The sequence below is a fragment of the Saccopteryx bilineata genome, chromosome 3, assembly GCF_036850765.1.
Source record: "Saccopteryx bilineata isolate mSacBil1 chromosome 3, mSacBil1_pri_phased_curated, whole genome shotgun sequence".
NCBI lineage: Eukaryota > Metazoa > Chordata > Mammalia > Chiroptera > Emballonuridae > Saccopteryx > Saccopteryx bilineata.
In genome coordinates, this window is record NC_089492.1 from 262,923,782 (window position 1) to 262,942,447 (window position 18,666).

Here is an 18,666-nt window from a genome sequence, read left to right on the forward strand (position 1 = left end):
ACATCATGCTGCCCGCTTACCAAAATACACTTGGAGGAGGAGGCTGCATCTTCTACAACAGCCACTCTGTCTAATTCTGCAAAGAACCTGGGTCTTCGCAAGCCTGGTCCAAATAGAACAGGGAATACTCATCCCGCAATCTTCAATGGAAAACACAAGTATTTCTAACCTCAGCTACCCTGGGGAGAATAAGTGAAGCTAAGCCTCGAGTTCCCTCTGAAGCCAGTGAATCCTGCATTCTCCCTGTCAGATACGGCGCTGAGGATTAAAGACCACAGGTGAGAAAAGCCTTTCCTGTGTCAAGATACACCTGACCACAAATCAGATTAGGTCAACAAAGAGATAAGAATCAATTTTTGCTCTGCACTTTACTAAATGCTATAAAGGGATGCAAAGGGTATATAAATGGCTCCTGCCCTGAAGGAGGTTACAATTTTGCAGGGGGGGGGGGGGCAAAATACAAGCCAGGCAGAGAACAATCAAGCAGAGGTTACACTTTTTACAAGGACCCCTTTATTCTTCCATCAAACCTATGCTAGAAAACTCTGATCCTGGATCAGTCCACCTGCCTGCCTTCTCAGTTAATATACAACCAGGTTGTTGAGTACTTCTGGTACCAGAGAGAATGAACGTACACGTGTGTGTGTACACATGCATGCACATATATGTGCATACACTCACACAGAGCCTCTACTCTCAGCAGATAGCTGCACCTCCTATTTCAAAGAGAGAATAAGAGCCATCAAGGAAAATTTCCTCAAGTTCCTACACCTCTAATCAACCAAGGTAACCACCCTCATTCTTGCTTTCCTCCCTTTCTCATCAGACACATTCTTCTTTTAACTCTGAATCCCATGCTCCCAGCAATTATTCTCTCCCTTCTTTAAATTTTAATTTTTTTTTATTTTTATTTTTATTTATTCATTTTAGAGAGGAGAGAGAGAGAGAGAGAGACAGGGGGGAGGAGCTAGAAGCATCAACTCCCATATGTGCCTTGACCAGGCAAGCCCAGGGTTTTGAACCGGTGACCTCAGCATTTCCAGGTCGACACTTTATCCACTGCGCCACCACAGGTCAGGCTCCCTTCTTTAAATTTTATTATGTAGATCTCCCCTTCTCTGACTCTTTCCAAACAGACCTAAAACATGCTTAAGTCTCTCCTTATGTTACAACAAACAAATAAAACACCTCAACCCTGTATCCCCCTTCTGTGTAATTTCTTCCTCCTCTCTGTTCCTTCATTTTTTTTAAACACTTTATTCATTTTTGAGAGGAGAGAGAGAGAAGGGGGGAGGAGCAGGAAGTATCAACTCCCATATGTGCCTTGACCAGGCAAGCCCAGGGTTTTAAACCAGCGACCTCAGCATTCTAGGTCAACACTTTATTTACTGCGCCTCTCTTTTCCTTCAAAGTCCAGGTTTCAAAACTGACTGCACTTCTCATTCATTCTCAACCCACTGCTTTCTGGATGCTCTCCCCACAGTTCCACTGACAATGCTCCAGAAAAGGGGACCTTTATGTTAGAGACTAAAGTCCTCCTCTTGCTGGACCCATGCATAATCAGACACTATGTGGCATACCCTCCTTCTTGGCATACCCTACCCTTTTCCAGTTTCTCCTACATCTCTGTCCACTGCCTTATGGTGGACAGTTTCCTTCAGGAGCTCCTCTTCCTTTGCTCCCAAAACCACCCTCCCTTTGGAGTCTCACCCTGGCCAGGTAGCCCAGTTAGTTAGAGAATCATCCTGATATGCAAAAGTTGTGCGTTCAGTCCCCAGTCAGGGCACATACAGGAACAGATCAATGTTTCTATCTCTCTCTCTCTCTCTCTCTCTCTCTCAAAAGAAATCAATAAATAAAAATTTAAAAAAAAACCTCTTCTTACTATATCCACACTTCTAAGCAATCTTCTTGTCCACTCCTGAGTTGTTGTTTTTTTAAGATTATATTTATTGCCATGGCCAGATAGCTCAGTTGCTAAGTGTGTTGGCCCAAGCACAAAGGTTGCCAGTTCGATTCCCGGTCAGGGCACATACTGGAACAGATCGATGTTCCTGTCTCTCTCTATCTCTTTCCCTTCCTCTCTTTCTAAAATCAATAAATGAAAAAACACTAAAATAAAAAATTTTATTTATTGATTTTGAAGAAAGGAAGGGGGTGGAGGAGCAAGAAGTATACTTGCTCCTTGTGTACGCCTTGACCAGGCAAGCCTGGGATTTCAAACCAGAGACCTCCGCATTCCAGGTTGATGTCTTATGCACTGTGCCCCCACAACTCCTACGGTTTTGATTCAGTGAGTTGATGAGTGTCTTGTCTACCGCCCTCTGAGCTCTGCATGCAATATAGCTACCTTACCTACTGGACAACCCTGCTGAGCATCCCACAGAAATCTCAATGGCAACGCCCCATAAACTGAACTCAGAATCTTTCCCTGCACCAGCACTGTCACCATGTCACCGCAGATAACCTTCCTTCTCTTATTTTAGTTAATGACACCACCCACCCCCACAAAAACCCAAGCCAGAAACCGGCAAGTCATCCTAGGTTCTTCCTTCTCCCTTCAATACACCACATTCAATTAGTCATCAAACACATGATTTACCCCTAAACATTCCTTGGTTTGCCCACTTTACTACAGTAATACTTCCACAACGTAGTTCAAAACCTAATCACTCCCTGCCTAAACTACTGGATTAGCCTCCTAACCAGTCAGTCACCAGTCTTTACCCTGTCAAATCCTCTTTCACACTGCTGCCAGAGGGGAAATATTTCCACAGTATAAATCTAATCAGAGCCTTTCTTGCCTACGATCCTTCAATGGCTCCTAAAGGCCTGTAAAATAAAGCCCACATTCTGTACAGTATGACACACTAAGTCAGCCAGCATTTTAGTCCTGCCACCCTTCCTACCTCACCCTTCTCCTTCCCTTCCACCCACCGCTCCAACCTTACTAACACACTCCATATTCCCTCTCCTCAAGCTCTCTTACCCCTTATCTTTCTGTTCATGCTGCCCTAAATGCCCTTTACCAGAACTGTTTAAAAAATTCTTGTCTGACCTTTGGAGGTGCAGTGGATAAAGCGTCGACCTGGAATATGGAGGTTGCCAGTTCAAAATTCCAGGCCTACCGTGTCAAGGCACCTATGAGAAGCAACTACTACGAGTTTATGCTTCCCATTCCACCCCCCTTTCTCTCTCTCCTCTCTCAAAAAATAAAATACTTTAAATAAATAAAATAAAATTCTTATTTATTGATTTTAGAGAGAGAAGAAGGAAGGGAGAGAGAGAGGAAGAGAAAGAGGGAGAGAGAAACACATATCTGTTCCTGTATGTGCCCTGACCAGGGATCAAACCCACAACTTCTGCATTTGGGGAAACGCTCTAACCAATTGAGCTATCCGACCAGGGCTACCTGAACCCTGAACTTTTTGCCAAGAGTCCCAAATCCTGGTGACAGCTCAGTCACTTCCTCTTGGATGTCTCCCCTGACCTGTTTCCTTCCTGGCTGTAGTGGGAACTTGTCTTTAGTACCAAAGTACTTGCATTTACCTACACTGCTCACAAACATTAGAGGATATTTAAAAATGAATATGAAGTGTTGAAATAGCCCCTAATGTTTGTGCGGAGTATATATAATAGCACTTTCTTCCAGATGGTAATTGCCATTTTACCAGTGTTTCCCCCATTAAACTGTACTGTCATAGAGATGTAAGAATAACATCTTTGTTTCCTCAGCCCTCCACCTACTGCCTGCTTCAGAAGAGACATTTAATAAATATTTATTAATTACATGAATGAACGGATCCTCCAAACAAGCCCCCTGACACCTTGGGAGTTTAGCAGTTCAAGATATAACTGAAACCTGACCAGGTGGTGGCACAGTGGATAGAGCGAAAGACTGGGATGCGGAGGACCCAGGTTCGAAACCCCAAGGTCGCCGGTTTGAGTGCGGGCTCATCTGACTTGAGTAAGGGCTCACCAGCTTGAGTGAGGGGTCACTGGCTTGAGCAAGGGGTCACTCACTCTGCTGTAGCCTGCCCGCCCAGCGGCCCCCCCACCCCCGGTCAAGGCACATATGAGAAAGCAATCCCGGAACAACTATGGAACTGCAACAAAGAATTGATGCTTCTCATCTCTCTCCGTTCCTGTCTGTCTGTTCCTATCTGTCCTTCTCTCTGACTCTCTCTGTCAAAAAAAAAAAAAAAAAAGATATAACTGAAGATTTTAGAGCAAATTTAAGAGGATTTTTTAAATACAATTCTTGGCAGGTATTCCTGGAAGCATACAATGAAGGCCGTCCAGAGTGGGTAAAACAGGTGTTCCAGGGCACTCAGCATAGCTATTTAAATAAGACCCAGAAACACAACCATGAGTCGTATGTTCAAATACAAAGCCCTATCTATCAAGTTCAAAATGGAGTAAAATCTTTAAAAGAAGATTTTAATATAAGAAGAAAGAGGACTTTGTTTTGGAAAAGCCATAAGGGCTGGGGTTTTTTTGTTTTTGTTTTTTTTAATTTTATTTATTCATTTTTAGAGAGGAGAGAGAGAGAGAGAGAGAGAGAGAGAGAGAGAGAGAGGAGAGGCAGAGAGAGAGAAGGGGGGAGGAGCTGGAAGCATCAACTCCCATATGTGCCTTGACCAGGCAAGCCCAGTGTTTTGAACCGGCGACCTCAGCATTCCAGGTCAACGCTTTATCCACTGAGTCACCACAGGTCAGGCCTGAGGGCTGTTTTTTAAGGCAAAATCTTCTAGAAATGAGTTAGCAATGTTATTAACTAAACTTTAAGTCCCTGTACCTGTGTAAAATCTCTCTCAAACATACCCTTCTCCTCTTTGCCAGTTATCTCTTAATCTAACCTCATGACTCAATTACAAAACAGTGGCCTCCTAGGGAGTAGATCTCCACTCTCATCCATCCTTTACACAGCAGGACATCAATCCTCTTATTGTATAAAACTGAGGTTCCTCATACTGACACTCAGCACTCTCTCTCCTTCTACCCCAATCTTAATATCATTCTCTCAACACTTCCAAGTGGCCCACCCAGCTCCCCACTACCACTCTCGCCAACACAGCATCTGTTCATAGGTACTAGTAGAATGCAGTGGACAAAGTGAGCTTATTTCGCTGTTGTTGCTTAAAAGCACAGCCAAAAGATAAAATTCCTTCCTAGATGTCTCAATCCAACATGTTCCTGCAGGTTGAAAAGTCCAAAAGACACTTCAAGCAAGCCCATTCTTTTCATCAATATTTATCTCTCTGAATAAAACTCGTGATAGAAATTTACTATGGCCCTGGCCAGTTGGCTCAGTGGTGGAGCATCGGCCTGGCGTGCAGGAGTCCCAGGTTCAATTCCTGGCCAGGGCATACAGGAAAAGCACCCATCTGCTTCTCCACCCCTCACCCTCTCCTTCCTCTGTCTCTCTCTTCCCCTCCCGCAGCCAAGGCTCCATTGGAGCAAAGTTGGCCTGGGCGCTGAGGATGGCTCTATGGCCTCTGCCTCAGGCACTAGAATGGCTCTGGTTGCAACAGAGCAATGCCCCAGATGGGCAGAGCATCGCCCCCTGATGGGCATGCCGGGTGGATCCCAGTCGGGCGCATGCGGGAGTCTGTCTGACTGCCTCCTGGTTTCCAGCTTCAGAAAAATACAAAAAAAGAAAAAAGAAATTTACTATGGTAGGAGGGAATCCAGCAGTACAGCTGGCAAAGCCCTTGCCCAAAAGATGATGACTGACCAATTAATTAACTTATCCCTAGGCAATGACCAAAATCATTCCTGATAACTGCCATATCCCTGATGACTGCCACATGGTCACACAGAAGAAAGCAAGCACAGGGTATCAGCTCACAGGCTGACCAAGGAGCTGACCAAAAAGGGCGTATCCTTGAGAACTCCATTCTCTGTAGGCAGAGCACGTCTGTGTTGGTCTGTCTACCTCTCCCTCCTCCTCCCTACACACACACACACACATGTGGGAGGCATATTATCTAAAGCTCTATATATACTTTCCTGTATTTTTTTTAGATTTTATTTATTCATTTCTAGAGAGAGAAGACAGAAAGAGAAAGATAGAAGGGGGGAGGAGCAGGAAGCATCAACTCTCATATGCGCCTTGACCAGGCAAGCCAGGGTTTCGAATTGGCGACCTCAGTGTTCCGGGTTGACGCTTTATCCATTGCGCCACCACAGGTCAGGCGTACAATTTTCTACATTAAACTGATACTTTTATAATATGAATATGAAATTATTTTAAAATATAACTTGAAAGTGCTCATATGACTGCCCCATCTCCTGAGAGAAATTCCCTGTCAATCTGCCACATACTAAAGTATAGAAAGTCCCTACATGATAAGCACACAAAACCTCATTAGGCAAACAATTCTAAAAGACATGAGGCAAGAATAACACAAAACAGTATATAAGTAAGAGACTAATTGAGAAGTAGACATTATAAGAGATCAGAGAAGGGGAGAAATCAATTGCTGATAGAGTAATGGGGAAAAGCTACATAGAGGACACAAGCCTATGCTTAGCTTAAATACACAAAAGGAAATAAAACTTGAATAATCAGAAAGAAATGAAAAGGGCCTTCCAGGAAGAGAGAACATAAAAGCACAGAGGCAGTGTGAGGACCTGAGGGGAAAGATTACTACTGAGCCCTGCCTAAAGGTGGCAGAGCTGTGGTTGGGCATTAACTGTTGACATATTGTAGTTAAGTATTCAAAGCAAGTCAAATTATGGAAGAATCTGAAAGCTAGAGACAAATAATCAGATTCACTGTAATTGATTCCAGGAACTGGGAAGTTCTGGAAGGAAAAATAATATTTTATTAGAAGTAACCAAAAAAGTTGGACTAAACATTCTTAGATACTGCAAGCCAAGCCAACAGGTCTGAAAGGGCTCCTCCAGGCCAGGAAATTAATAAATGCCCCTGGTAGAAGCAAGGCAACACAGGCTTAAATTCCAATCAAAACCATGAAGAGCAAAAAAAAAAAAGCAAGAGCTTTAAGCACACCACACAAGCTAGTCACACATGGCTCAACACATAATTACCAGGAGCTGAAAGGCCCAACCTTATTTAGTAAAAGGAGGAAAGCCTGGGTGTTCTCAAGACCATTGAGAAAACACAACAAACTCATTTTCCAACCCATGATTGTTTACTTGTGACATTTGATCCTGGGGTGTTTCTGTTCCCAGATATGTACTCTGAAATCTTCTTGCTACCCTGAGCTCTGAAAACTGAAAATAGCACTGAAAAGTTCCAGGGCAATAAGGCTTCAGCTGATGCATTTACCTGGCTTGTATTATGTCGTTTGCCAAGCAAGCCCAACTCAAAAGCAGTAGCTCCCATTAGCACTGTTAGCACACATACTATGATTCAACAGCATAGAGGTGGTCAAAGCTTATGACTTCCCAGCAGAGGGACTTGATTCACTTTCTGAATTAATAGTGAGTGTTCATGTCCAGAAGTGGCAATTACTCTATTGATCTGTCTAGAAGTTATCCATTGCAATTCAAGGGCTGTGTTCTAAAAAAGAACTAAAAAACAGCCTACTTTTAATCAAGAGGTTGCATTAGAGTATCTCTTAGATAAACAATACCAAATAAATTTGGTATATAATTTCAGCCTATATTTTCCAACCAGTTTGTTAACAAAACTTTATTACTTTGCACTCCATTGCTTTTGTATAAGAATTTCAAAGTGATTTATATACCGTGAAACCTCTCCCATAAAGGGAAAAGAAATTCTCCACAGTTCACAGATTTGGAATGGGTGCCACATAAGATGTGTGACTTATATAGTTCAGAGACTAAAAACTAATAATAATAATGATACAACTAAAGCATTTCACAATTATCTCACTTAAAGTCACTGCTCTGATTCTAGAACTTCCTCCTGTGATACAATGTAAAACCTTCATCTGGAATATTTTGGCTCTTGGACAAATAATTTAAATCTCCATGCCTAAATTTACCCATGTGTATAATTCCTTCCTTACAGGATATTATAAAGATCAAATAAGATAATGAATATGAAACTGCTTTTTGTAAAATACTAAGGATTATATACATGAAGGTTTTTCTAAACATTATAGCCTAATACATGCCAATAGCTCACTCGTATTCTCATGAATCTCAAAGAGTTAGTATTATCACCATTTTAACTGGTGAGAAACCCAAAGATTAGAAGTTAAGCAACTCTTCCAAGGTCACACAGCAAAAATAAAGTGACAGAACTAGGACTGGAGCACAAAGCTAGAGAAATTCAAAGCCAAGTCTCTTTCTGCTGCTTTGCTGGTTTTGTACGTTAATAATATGCAGACCCTCCACTCCTAATTTTCTGTGCAGTAAATTTTGTAATTTCTTTCCTGTGATATGATGAACAAAAAGCTGTCCTTATTAGCTTCATATAAGCCATTACACCTGGTGAGAATTCTTAAATTTTTTAGTACCAGATAATCTATGTTACCAGTGTTGAAATATGAATGTTCTCTTTCATTCCTACTTCAGCCTGGCGTGGAAAGACTCTTTAGTGTTTCTGGTTTTGTGTAAACAAAGTTTAATTTTGCTGAACTAACTTACATTCTTACCCTTTTCTGCTTAACCAACCACCATTAACCCAGACTGTGGGGGTTTTACGTATTTTTTTTTAATTTTTTGTATTGACTTTAGAGAGAGAGAGATAGGGGAGGGAAAAATTTGGATCTGTTGTTCCACCTATATTTATACATTCATTTGATTCTTGTATGTGGGGATCAAACCTGCAACCTTGGCTTTTCGAGACAACGCTCTAACCAACTGAGCTACCCGGTAAGGCCTATGTTTGCTTTTTTTTGTTTTTGTTTTGTTGCTTTTTTTACAGAGACAGAGAGAGAGTCAGAGAGAGGGATAGACAGGGACAGACAGACAGGAACGGAGAGAGATGAGAAGCATCAATCATTAGTTTTTCATTGCACATTGCAACATCTTAGTTGTTCATTGATTGCTTTCTCATATGTGCCTTGACCACGGGCCTTCAGTAGACTGAGTATCCCCTTGCTGGAGCCAGCGACCTTGGATTCAAGTTGGTGGGCTTTTGTTCAAACCAGATGAGCCCGCGCTCAAGCTGGCGACCTCGGGGTCTAGAACCTGGGTCCTCTGCATTCTAGTCCGACGCTCTATCCACTGCGCCACCGCCTGGTCAGGCCTGTGTTTGCTTTTAAAGCTCCTCTCTAAAACCTAAAACGATGCCCGTATGTGGCCTACTTCTTCAGTAGAGTTTGTCTCTATCCTGGAAGAGTCAGGGACTGGTTCTCCGACTGTTCCTTCTTAGTTTCCTCTGGTGTTCATAAGGATATCAATCTACAGAGAAAGAAACTTTAAAACTGGCCCAAATCATCATCTGGATGAACTAGTCCTCAAAACATTGCACCTCTCTTTTCTTTGTTTCCATGTTTACCAAGCAACCATCTGATTACTAGCTTCATAAGCACTTTGGTAAAAGGGAGAAGGTGCCCCAGACCATGATGTAAGTATGCTAATCACTGGATAGGTATGTCTTCTAATATGAATAAAACTGTCATTAGAATAAAAAGCAACTAATTGTTGCTTTTTAAAAACTTTCAATGATTGATTCCTCCTCTGCCCATGGAATAAAGCCATGAAAGAATCTTTACAAGCTGGACTCTAGGTCCTTTACAGTATCATCTGCTCCCATCAAAACTCTAGCCCTTAAGTCACACCCAGCTACTCACATTCCTCGAACACCTCCCTTCTCTTTCATACCTTGGAGCCTTGCACAAGCTATTAATTCCCTCTGCCTCCTCCCCTCCCCCCTTCATCTTACCAAATCCTATTGATCCCTAAGGAACACTCCTAAAGCATCACCTCCTTTATTAAGTCTCAATGAACCCCAAGAGAATATAGTTATCCCTCCTCTTACTTCCAAAGTACTTTATACACACCAGTGTTCTAGCACCTAACACAGTATCACAATGACTTGTTTTCCTATACCTTTCCCTTGCTATATATGAATAAAAAAGGGCAGGAAACAGATCTCACAATTCTGGCATCTCCAGGGCCTAACACTCTGTTATCTCTAATAGGTATTTAATAATTGCTGGAGGATTGGAACAATAAAACACATACTCTGGCTCTGTTAGTTGCTGCCCACCCTGAACTGCTAGGATCCAGAGTTTTCTCCTTGTGTTTGCTGGCCAGTCAGGCTCTAAAAGAGCTTTTGGGGTATTTAAGAAATGAGAGTTTTCATGCCCATGCTGAATCATCTAATCCTGCCAAAAGCATGCTCACTACCAACACATAGGGAAATGGTTGCCAGGAAAATCCGTGCTTGAAAACCATTCCCAATACAGCTATAATATACTGCTCTATGCCGGTACACCATAAATGCATCACTTCCCTTCTCAACTTTGCCCCTTTTGGGGTCAGTTTATGCAGCTGAAAACTTTAGCTCTCCTTTCAAATTTAAAAATCCTGTTTCGCCTGACCTGTGGTGGCGCACTGGATAAAGCGTCAACCTGGAACGCTGAGGTCCCGGTTCGAAACCCTGCACTTATCTGATTAAGGCACATGTGGGAGTTGATGCTTCCTGCTCCTCCCCCCTTTCTCTCTCTCTCTCTCTCTCTCTCTCTCAAATGAATTAAAAAAAACCATTTTTTTAAAAATCCTGTTTCATTTGTACAATGAGATATTACAAATTAATAGCAGCATTGAGAGAGAAAGATGCAAGTAAGTTAGTGGCCAACCAATGAAAGTCTACCACCCCATCATCATCAATATTTTCCCAAATCTCTCCAAAATAAATTCCTGGCTTTACCCCCCCCCCCCCCCCCCGGGTCGCTCTATTGATTCCAGCTTAGGCAAACAGTTCTGCTAAGGAAGTAAGGAGATTTCTAAATCTGGAAAATGCAGGAATCCCATACAGCAAAGTAACAAAGGCGCAGACACTAATCCATCCCGACATCCCAGTGAGAATGGTGCAAGTAGGGAAGGGAGAGAAAGAAACTCTTCTGCACCTTTCACAGAGCAGACTCCATGACACCCTCATCCAGTTCAAGTTAATTTACTTTGGCCAACCATTTTCGACTCATTCCTCCCCTCAAGACAGAGATCTGGGTCTGGAAAGGATCAAATTCCTATACACCTGATCAAAGTCCTTCAGAGGAAAGCCAAACTGAGTGAGACAGCTAAAAGGACTGAACATAAGAGGCCTCTCCGGGAATGAGCCCTACTTCCCCCTTCTTTCCTAGTTTCATTTGCTAGGAATCCAACTTCTTTCCAGCTGGAGGCCACCGGCAATATGATCCAGTGAGGCACTGAGATTTCTTCACCTGTTTTTGTTTTAATTCTGCTGATTTTTAAAGCTGTCACAGCTCGAGACAGGCCCAGAGAATCCTCCCTCTGAGGAGCGCAGTGTTGCTCAAAAGCCTGCAAAGGAAACTTAATGGAGCCATTCATTAGCAGAATTTTCTTTTTTCAATGAAGTTCAGCAACACAATCTAACCTCTTTGTGTTCTGAAATGAGCCACATTTCTGAAAAGAAAGACCAGAGGGTTTGACAGAAAACTTGCTGCAGGCAGGAAAATCTAGACAGCTTACAGGAGCTGATGAAGAAGGGAACAAGTAGAACTTCTGAGCTGGTCCATTCGGCATTGCATCTCTCTCTCTCTCTCTCTCTCTCTCTCTCTCTCTGCATTCCCAAGCAGAACTCTAGTGCTACAAGAGGGGAAAGGGAACATTGGGAGCATTTTAGAGCTTCTTCATTAGTTTCCCTTCACTGAGTAGGTGTCGTAAACAAGTATGCTGGACTCAGTCAAAAGGGCTGAAGTTTCCTCTCCAGATTTAAAGAAACTAAGGGCGCAGTCATCACAAGGGCCCCAGCTAAATCAAAGAGGAGAAAGTGCTGCCTAACGAGTTTCTGGGGGAACCTCCATGTCTGTAGAAAGCACAACCGCCACACAAAGCAAAATCCCAGACCTGGATGTTAAAGGTCAAAGCTGCGGCCTCCCAAGGCCACGCATCCCTGGCTTCCACGGAAGGGGCCGCTGCAGCGGCGGTTAGAGCGGTGCCGTCCCCAGACCCTCTGGCCTGTCAAAACTTTCTCTGTCTACACCCCAGGTTTAGATGAGCCATTAACTTGCTGCAGCTTAGCAAGAGAGCCCCCAGGGGCTGAAATCCGAGCTCCAAGATAAATCTTTATTTTTGAGAAAAGGAAGCTACAGACCCCGGCACGGGTCCGGCTCAAAGCCCCCGGGGGTTAGGGTGGGAGGAGGCCGGCCACCAAAACTGCACACTCACGGACACCGGCCCCAAAGAGACCAGGGGGTTCACTACCTCGGCTGCCACGCGATAGAGGGGAGTCTGACAGAGACAAAAGGGGCAAGGGACCCTCGGCGGGCACGCAGATGTCCGAGCCTCTCCGAGGAAGACCCGCACGGGGCGCAGAGCGGTGGCTTCCCCTCTGCCCTCCGCCCGCCACCTCCTCGCCGGCCGGCAACTCCCCACAGCAGGAGGGCTCCGGAGCCGGCTCCCGGCGTCGCCGCCTTCCCGCGGGGCCGGAGAACAGGCAGAGCATGTAACCAGTGCCGTGGGGAGCGCCGTCGTCTGGAGGAGAGGGCTCCAGGGGTATATACCCCAGTTCTGCAAACACTCTGGCCCGAGCAGCAGCAGCTCGCGCCGGGGTGGGCGCGACCCCGCCCGCCGCCCCACCTGCAGCGGACTCGGAAGGCCACACCGCGCCGGTGCCGGGCGCCACCCCGGCCCGACGCCGGCCCGGACCCCGCCGCACCTTTGTAGCGCTCCAGCACATCCTCGTACGCCTGCACGAACTCCTTCTCCTGGCTGCGGTTGGCCGGCTGCTGACCCGGCACGTAGCCAGCCATGGCCGCCCGGCGCCGCGCTCTCCCGGGCCCCGGCCGACGCCGGTTCCAGGCCCGCGCGCCGAGGCGGCAGCGGCCCCAGCCTCGGCCCTTTGTGCGGCTGGCAGCGGCGCCTTCGCTCTCGCTCTCCGCTCTCCGCTCGCCTCGCCCGGCCTGGCCGTCAGTCGCGCTCCGCTCCTCAGCCCGCTCGCACCCGCCGGTCCCGGCTCGCGTTTCCGCCTCCCCACCCCTCGGCTCGGCTGCGCTCCTCCCTCAGCCCGCCCCGGCGTGGCGGCGGCGGCTCCTCCTGTCTGGAGCGCCAGGCCCGGCCCGTTCCCCGCCCCTCGCCCCGCCGCCTCCGCCGCCGGCGTGTCCTCGGGCCCCGGGCTGCGGCCCAGGCTGCCCGCACGGGTTCCCCTGGTGGCCGCAGAGCAGCGCGCCGCCGGACCGGGGAGGGGGGCTGGGCAGGAGGCCCCGCGCGCGTCAGGATGAAAGGCTGGGCGGGCGGCCACGGCGGGGACACCCCGGGGCCGGCTCCGCAGGGTGGGCGGGCGGCCCCATCCAGCGCTGACCTCCACCCGAAGCTGGGACAAAGGAGGAAGCCCCCTGGCTGGAGAGCGACCGAGCTGGGCCTCTGTGGCTGCTGGAGAAGGACCCAGAGAAACTGAAGGGAAGGGAGAGAGCAAAAGCCCCTGATGCTTCAGATCGCAGGGCTGGACACGGTCAGAATGAGGGCAGGGGCCAGACCCAAACAGGCTGCAGTGGGAGGCCGAAGGCAACGCTCAGCCCACAAAGAATCCCAAGAACAAAGGGGTTTCCAGAAACGGAGGAAACCGAACTCGCGATGAGAGGCCAGGCCGAGCCCCGTGAAGTAAACCAGGCCAAGGATGAGCAGCCAGAGGCTGAGCGATGACAACTGAGGGAGCAGTGAAAGCGGGATTCTGACTGCATCAGGGGGTGACAAAGAGGAGACCCAACAGGATTACTGTACTGTGACAGCCGTTGGAACAGACTTAGATCAAAAGGGAGAAATGTGAGAACCTGAGACTGAACCAAGTCTGTTCAGGAACAAAGAAACGGATTCAGGGGCCTTAACTGGTCAGGGAAGAAAAAGGGAAGCGAGTGATTCTCTGTGAGGGAAATGGCAAGTGAAGGAAGGAGACTGGTCAATATGGGTGGGGAGTTATTTGGGACCATTCTGAGGAGGGTGGTTCCCAACATCATCTGATCTTCATTCAACTGTTTATTCTTCAAACCTAACACCATTCATAGACAGCGCTGGGTCCAACCAAGGGCTGTGAGTGAGGAACTCAAATAAAATGCAGGTGACCTTTTTGCCCACAGCTACCCCAAGCCAGCCATTTTCCTCCCTGGCTCCATCAAGTCCGTTAACTTGGTTTTTCAGGGGGTGGAGAAGTGGTTGTGGGTAAAAAGTTAGGCCGGCTGATCTTACAATAACAGCACATTAGCAAGTAAAAAACAGAATTCATGCGACATTGAGCAGCCAAAATTGGAACTTGGCCTTCCATTATAGTTCCCATTCTCAAATTTTTAAAAGAGCAGCTTCTTACCACCACCACCACCACCCTCCCCCACCCCCCGCAAGGCCTGCATCTTTGTATGCTGTGAGTAGTGCCAAGGATTTGGTCAATGCTCAGCACGTTAATGACAAGTAGAAATGATGCTTTTCACTGATAGGGCACACTGGTTCTTGCCACATCACACCGTGATCAGAAATCGGGTGAGCAAGTCATTAATCACATCTTTTTCCACCAAGTTTTGCTGGCCTGCCCAAGTTCTAGGCATAGTACTCATACTGGGAAAGGCCAACAGGAGTACAGACAGGGAGGGTCTTGGGCAAGTGCTCATTTCCTTCCAGTTTAATCCTTTGTGCTTAAAAAAAGCGAGTTCACAGTTTGGGGTGGGCTGCTAATGAGCCTGGTTTAAGAAAAGGAGGTGAATAAGCTTGAGGTTTATCATTTTTAAGATAAATAAGAGGCTTTTAGTAGAAAATGCAGGGTGAAGGATTTGGTGATTGATGGCATAAGCACATTTTTCATAGACAGCAGAGAATATAAAAATGCTAACTCTGGGGAATCTTGACTGTATCAGTGCTGAGTCATCTGCATTTCCCATATTTTACACCAGTAGGGCTAAGAAGGCCCAGACACAAATAAACATAAACGCACACCTCCACCCCGCTCCCAAACAGACATCTGCTTTCCTCATTTACATTACAGTAAGTAGAAAAGCCCCCCATTCCCTCCCTGGACTGCTACTTGTGCCACTTTGTGAGCAAACCTAACCTTCAAGAATTGCGCTGGACGCTCCCCAAAGGTGAGGGAAGACAAGGGCAAGGCGGAAAAGTGAGCCTGTTCTGGGAATCGGGCTTTGTTGAAGACCTGAGAGGTTTGGCAGGGGAGAGAGAAAGGGGTTGAGATTCCTATTAAGAAACAGGGTAATCAAGGAAGTTTGGGTTTGGGTTGTGGCTAGGGGGCTTCTCAGACTGGAGTAGCTTTCTTGACAAGATTTGCATTTAAATGCTCCCATGAGATTTTGAAGTAATGAGTTCTTCTAATGAATGGAAAGGGGGAAGTCCACATGTTTGGCTGATGTTCCTGTTTTATACAGACAAAATTTTACTAGCATAGAGGAACAAAGCAGCTTCTGGGGGAATGGGAAGAAGGGAGCCTGTGAAGGGGGAGGATTTTGGTTTTTTCCAAGCAACAGTCTAAATTTATAGCCTGACCACACAATTGGGACAGCTCTGAGGCTCTCTCCTTTTGGTCTATGATTTTCCTTTGCTCCTGATGGTGAGGTTGCTGTTGAATTTCTAAGGAGGCTGCTATGGGGGGTGGGGGTGGGGGACAGAAAAGGCAGGGTGTACTCAGAAGGGCATCTAGTGGGGGGAAAGGGTAATACCAGTAAATAAAGCCCTATTTTTCCAGGTGTCCTCCCCTACTTTAAGCTTCTTCAAGTGCCCTTCTCCCTAAGGCCCAGCCATTTTCAATTTCTTTCAGCTCCTCAAATGTACTCTCTCGCCTCAGGGCCTTCCCGCCTAGTTTTCTCCCAGGCTGTAACCCTTCAGTGCTCTCTCCTTTGGCCTGCCTCACTCCAACTGAACCCCTCTGCTGAAACTCCCACTGGGAAGCTTGCCTCCATCCCCTCCTGCCCCCCCAGATTAGTAGGTCCTCCTGCCCCCTCTCCACCCCTTGGACAAGATCCATTACCCTTGACATGATCATTCAGCATCTTTCATCCTTACTAAATCATTGGCTCCCTGAGAGCTGAGGATGTCTGTCTTGTTCACCACAGGATCCTTAGCATCTAGGAAATGACCTGCCACATATAGGACTCTCATTAAATGTGTTTAAATTTTGATTAAATGCATGAATGAGTGAACCAGATGATCCTAAAACACTCAGCTGCCTGTGGCTTCTGACTAGCTAGAAGGCCTAGGATATTTAAGAAAAAAGTATGCTTATCTTTAAGAGCATTGCTTATTTGTGCCTGGCATTCAAAGTCCTCCAAATTTAGACATCTACCTTCCTTTGCAAGCTTATCTTTCGTGATACCTTTATGTGCAACATCTACAAACTCTGAGCCTTTACCCGAATGCCCTCTACCCCCCAACTCTACCTACTAAAATCCTATTCATCTTCTAAGCTTACCCTACATGATTTGAAGTTATTTTTTTAATTGATTTTAGTGAGAGAAGAAGGGAGAGAGACAGGAACATCAGCCTGTCCCTGCATGTGCCCTAACTGGGGATCGAACCAGCAATCTCTGTGCTTCAGGACTATGTTCTAACCAACCAAGCTATCTAGCCAGGGCTTGAAGTTATTTTTAATCAACCCACATAGCAGTTCTTCTCAAAACCCCAACCACATTTTCTTTCCCCCATTCCTGGAGCAACCACATGTACTGTGGGTGTCTACATCGCTGCCTCCTTAACCTCTTGGTTCACAAGTTCTTTGAAGTAGAAGCATCCATTTCATCTTTCTTCATCACAGGACCTAACACAATACTTTGCACCTTGTAAGTGTTCAATAAATATTTGCTGAAGGCATGAATGCCTCACTGAAGACATATGGGGGTGGTGCATGTGGACTAGATTTGTGATTCAAAACAATTGAAAATACAATTCAGTGGCCACAAGAACTGAGAGCACTTCATGTGCAAAGACAAAAGAGGGAGCCTAATCAGGTGGTGGTGCAGTGGATAGAGCATCTACCTATGACACTGAAGTCCCACGTTCGAAACCCCAAAGTTGCCAGCTTCAGCACGGGGTTCATCCAGCATGAGCACAGGGTCACTGGCTTGAGCCCAAAGGTCGCTGTCTTGAGCAAGGGATCATTGGATTGGCTGGAGCCATCCCCCACCCCACCCCTGGTCAAGGCACATATGAGAAGCAACCAGTGAACAACTAAAGTGCCACAACTACAAGTTGATTCTTCTCATCTCCCTCCTGTCTCTCTTTCTCTCTCTCGCTAAAAAATAAAACGAGAGAGAGAAGTGCAAAATTATTTTTCCTTCTACCAGTTCTCCCCTTCCAACCTCTAGGTTTACGCCCATCACTTCTTCAGCTTGGCTCATGCTGCATTATTTTCCATGTGTTAATTGATGCTTTATAAATAAATTTTTTGTTAGGGAGAGAGAGAGAGAGTTCTCTTTATTCCTCTGCAGGGACAGGCTGTCTCCTATGCCTTTTACATTCCCAAGCAGTAGCTGCAGTCAGACACTGAAGGGGCTACCCCAAGCCCTATCCTTTGCCCAGGTCTTGCGAGAAAATCCTGTAGTTCTAGTCTCGGGAGAGCTGTCTCCAGGTCCAGCCCCACCAGTCTTGCAGAGACACCAGCCTTCCAAAGCTCCCTTTCTGCCCAGCTGCTGGAAACATTAAGCTTTGCCTCAAGTTCCCAAATATGCTCTAGGGTAGAAAGTCTTTGCCCACTACCATGCTGCCCTCTTCTGTTCAGAAAGTGCAACATCACTGATTTAAGAGGCCTGGATGGTACCAGCCACCCAAGAAGACGGGATCCCTGCCACGCAACAGCCCAGCACCCCATCACCATAGCAACCCTCAAAATGGTTACTCAGCCATCTGGGTTACCATAGCAACTGGCCCAGTCTCTCCACCTTGACCTCTCCCTAGGCCTTCTCCCCTGACTGGTCAGAGCCAATGCCAAAGAATCTTCAATCCTCACTAGGGGAAATGAGCAGAGGCTGGACCCCTGATAGGCAGCTATCCCAAAGGGGTGTGGAATGCCTGCCCAGCCCGGGGCTTCCAAGACACAGTGGAGATAATGGGTGTTAAGGCACTCTGTGAACCTTGAAGTGCTGCGCAGATGTTAGCGATTATTAAACCACTGTTCCTTGTAATGGGAGAGAAAGTGGGTTGCCCTAGGCAGAGCTAGTGCCATTCCCAGCTGGGCCCCTTACTGGGTAAGAGACCTTGAGCAAGTTACCAAACTCTCTGGGTTTTTTGTTTCCTCAACTATGGCACATTTACATCCTGAAGTTGTATTGAGGATTAGGTCAAATAAACCATGTAAGATGCTCAGCACAAAACCTGGCATTTGGAACATATCAATAGTAGTTAGAAAAGGTATTGGCCGCTCTGCTGTCTCCCAGCCTCTCTGTGAATGTAATCATTCTAATTTGTTTCTGGAAAGAATCAGGCTAAAGTGAATCCTGCTCACTCAACCCCACCTGATCTCCCTTCCTGCTCCAGGGTAGAAAAAGATCTCATCCTATGTGGAGCCTTTGAGGTTCCTACCAAGCAGGGGTGCAGGCAGTCTGCACTCTT

The 18,666-nt window shown here is 46.4% G+C and overlaps 1 protein-coding gene across 9 annotated transcripts in view; it reads right to left on the reverse strand.

Annotated features, from left to right (window-relative positions):
- MACF1 (microtubule actin crosslinking factor 1) overlaps positions 1-18,666 on the reverse strand; it is a 370,346-nt gene that overhangs the window by 339,000 nt on the left and 12,680 nt on the right. The window contains exon 1 of one of the 9 annotated variants that reach the window (XM_066269576.1): positions 12,791-13,093. The exons of the other annotated variants lie outside the window; for them this stretch is intronic. Coding sequence (XP_066125673.1) covers positions 12,791-12,884 — 94 coding nt within the window. The 5' untranslated portion in view covers positions 12,885-13,093. Of the gene's footprint in view, positions 1-12,790; positions 13,094-18,666 lie in introns of those variants that run through there. 9 annotated transcript variants of the gene reach the window in all.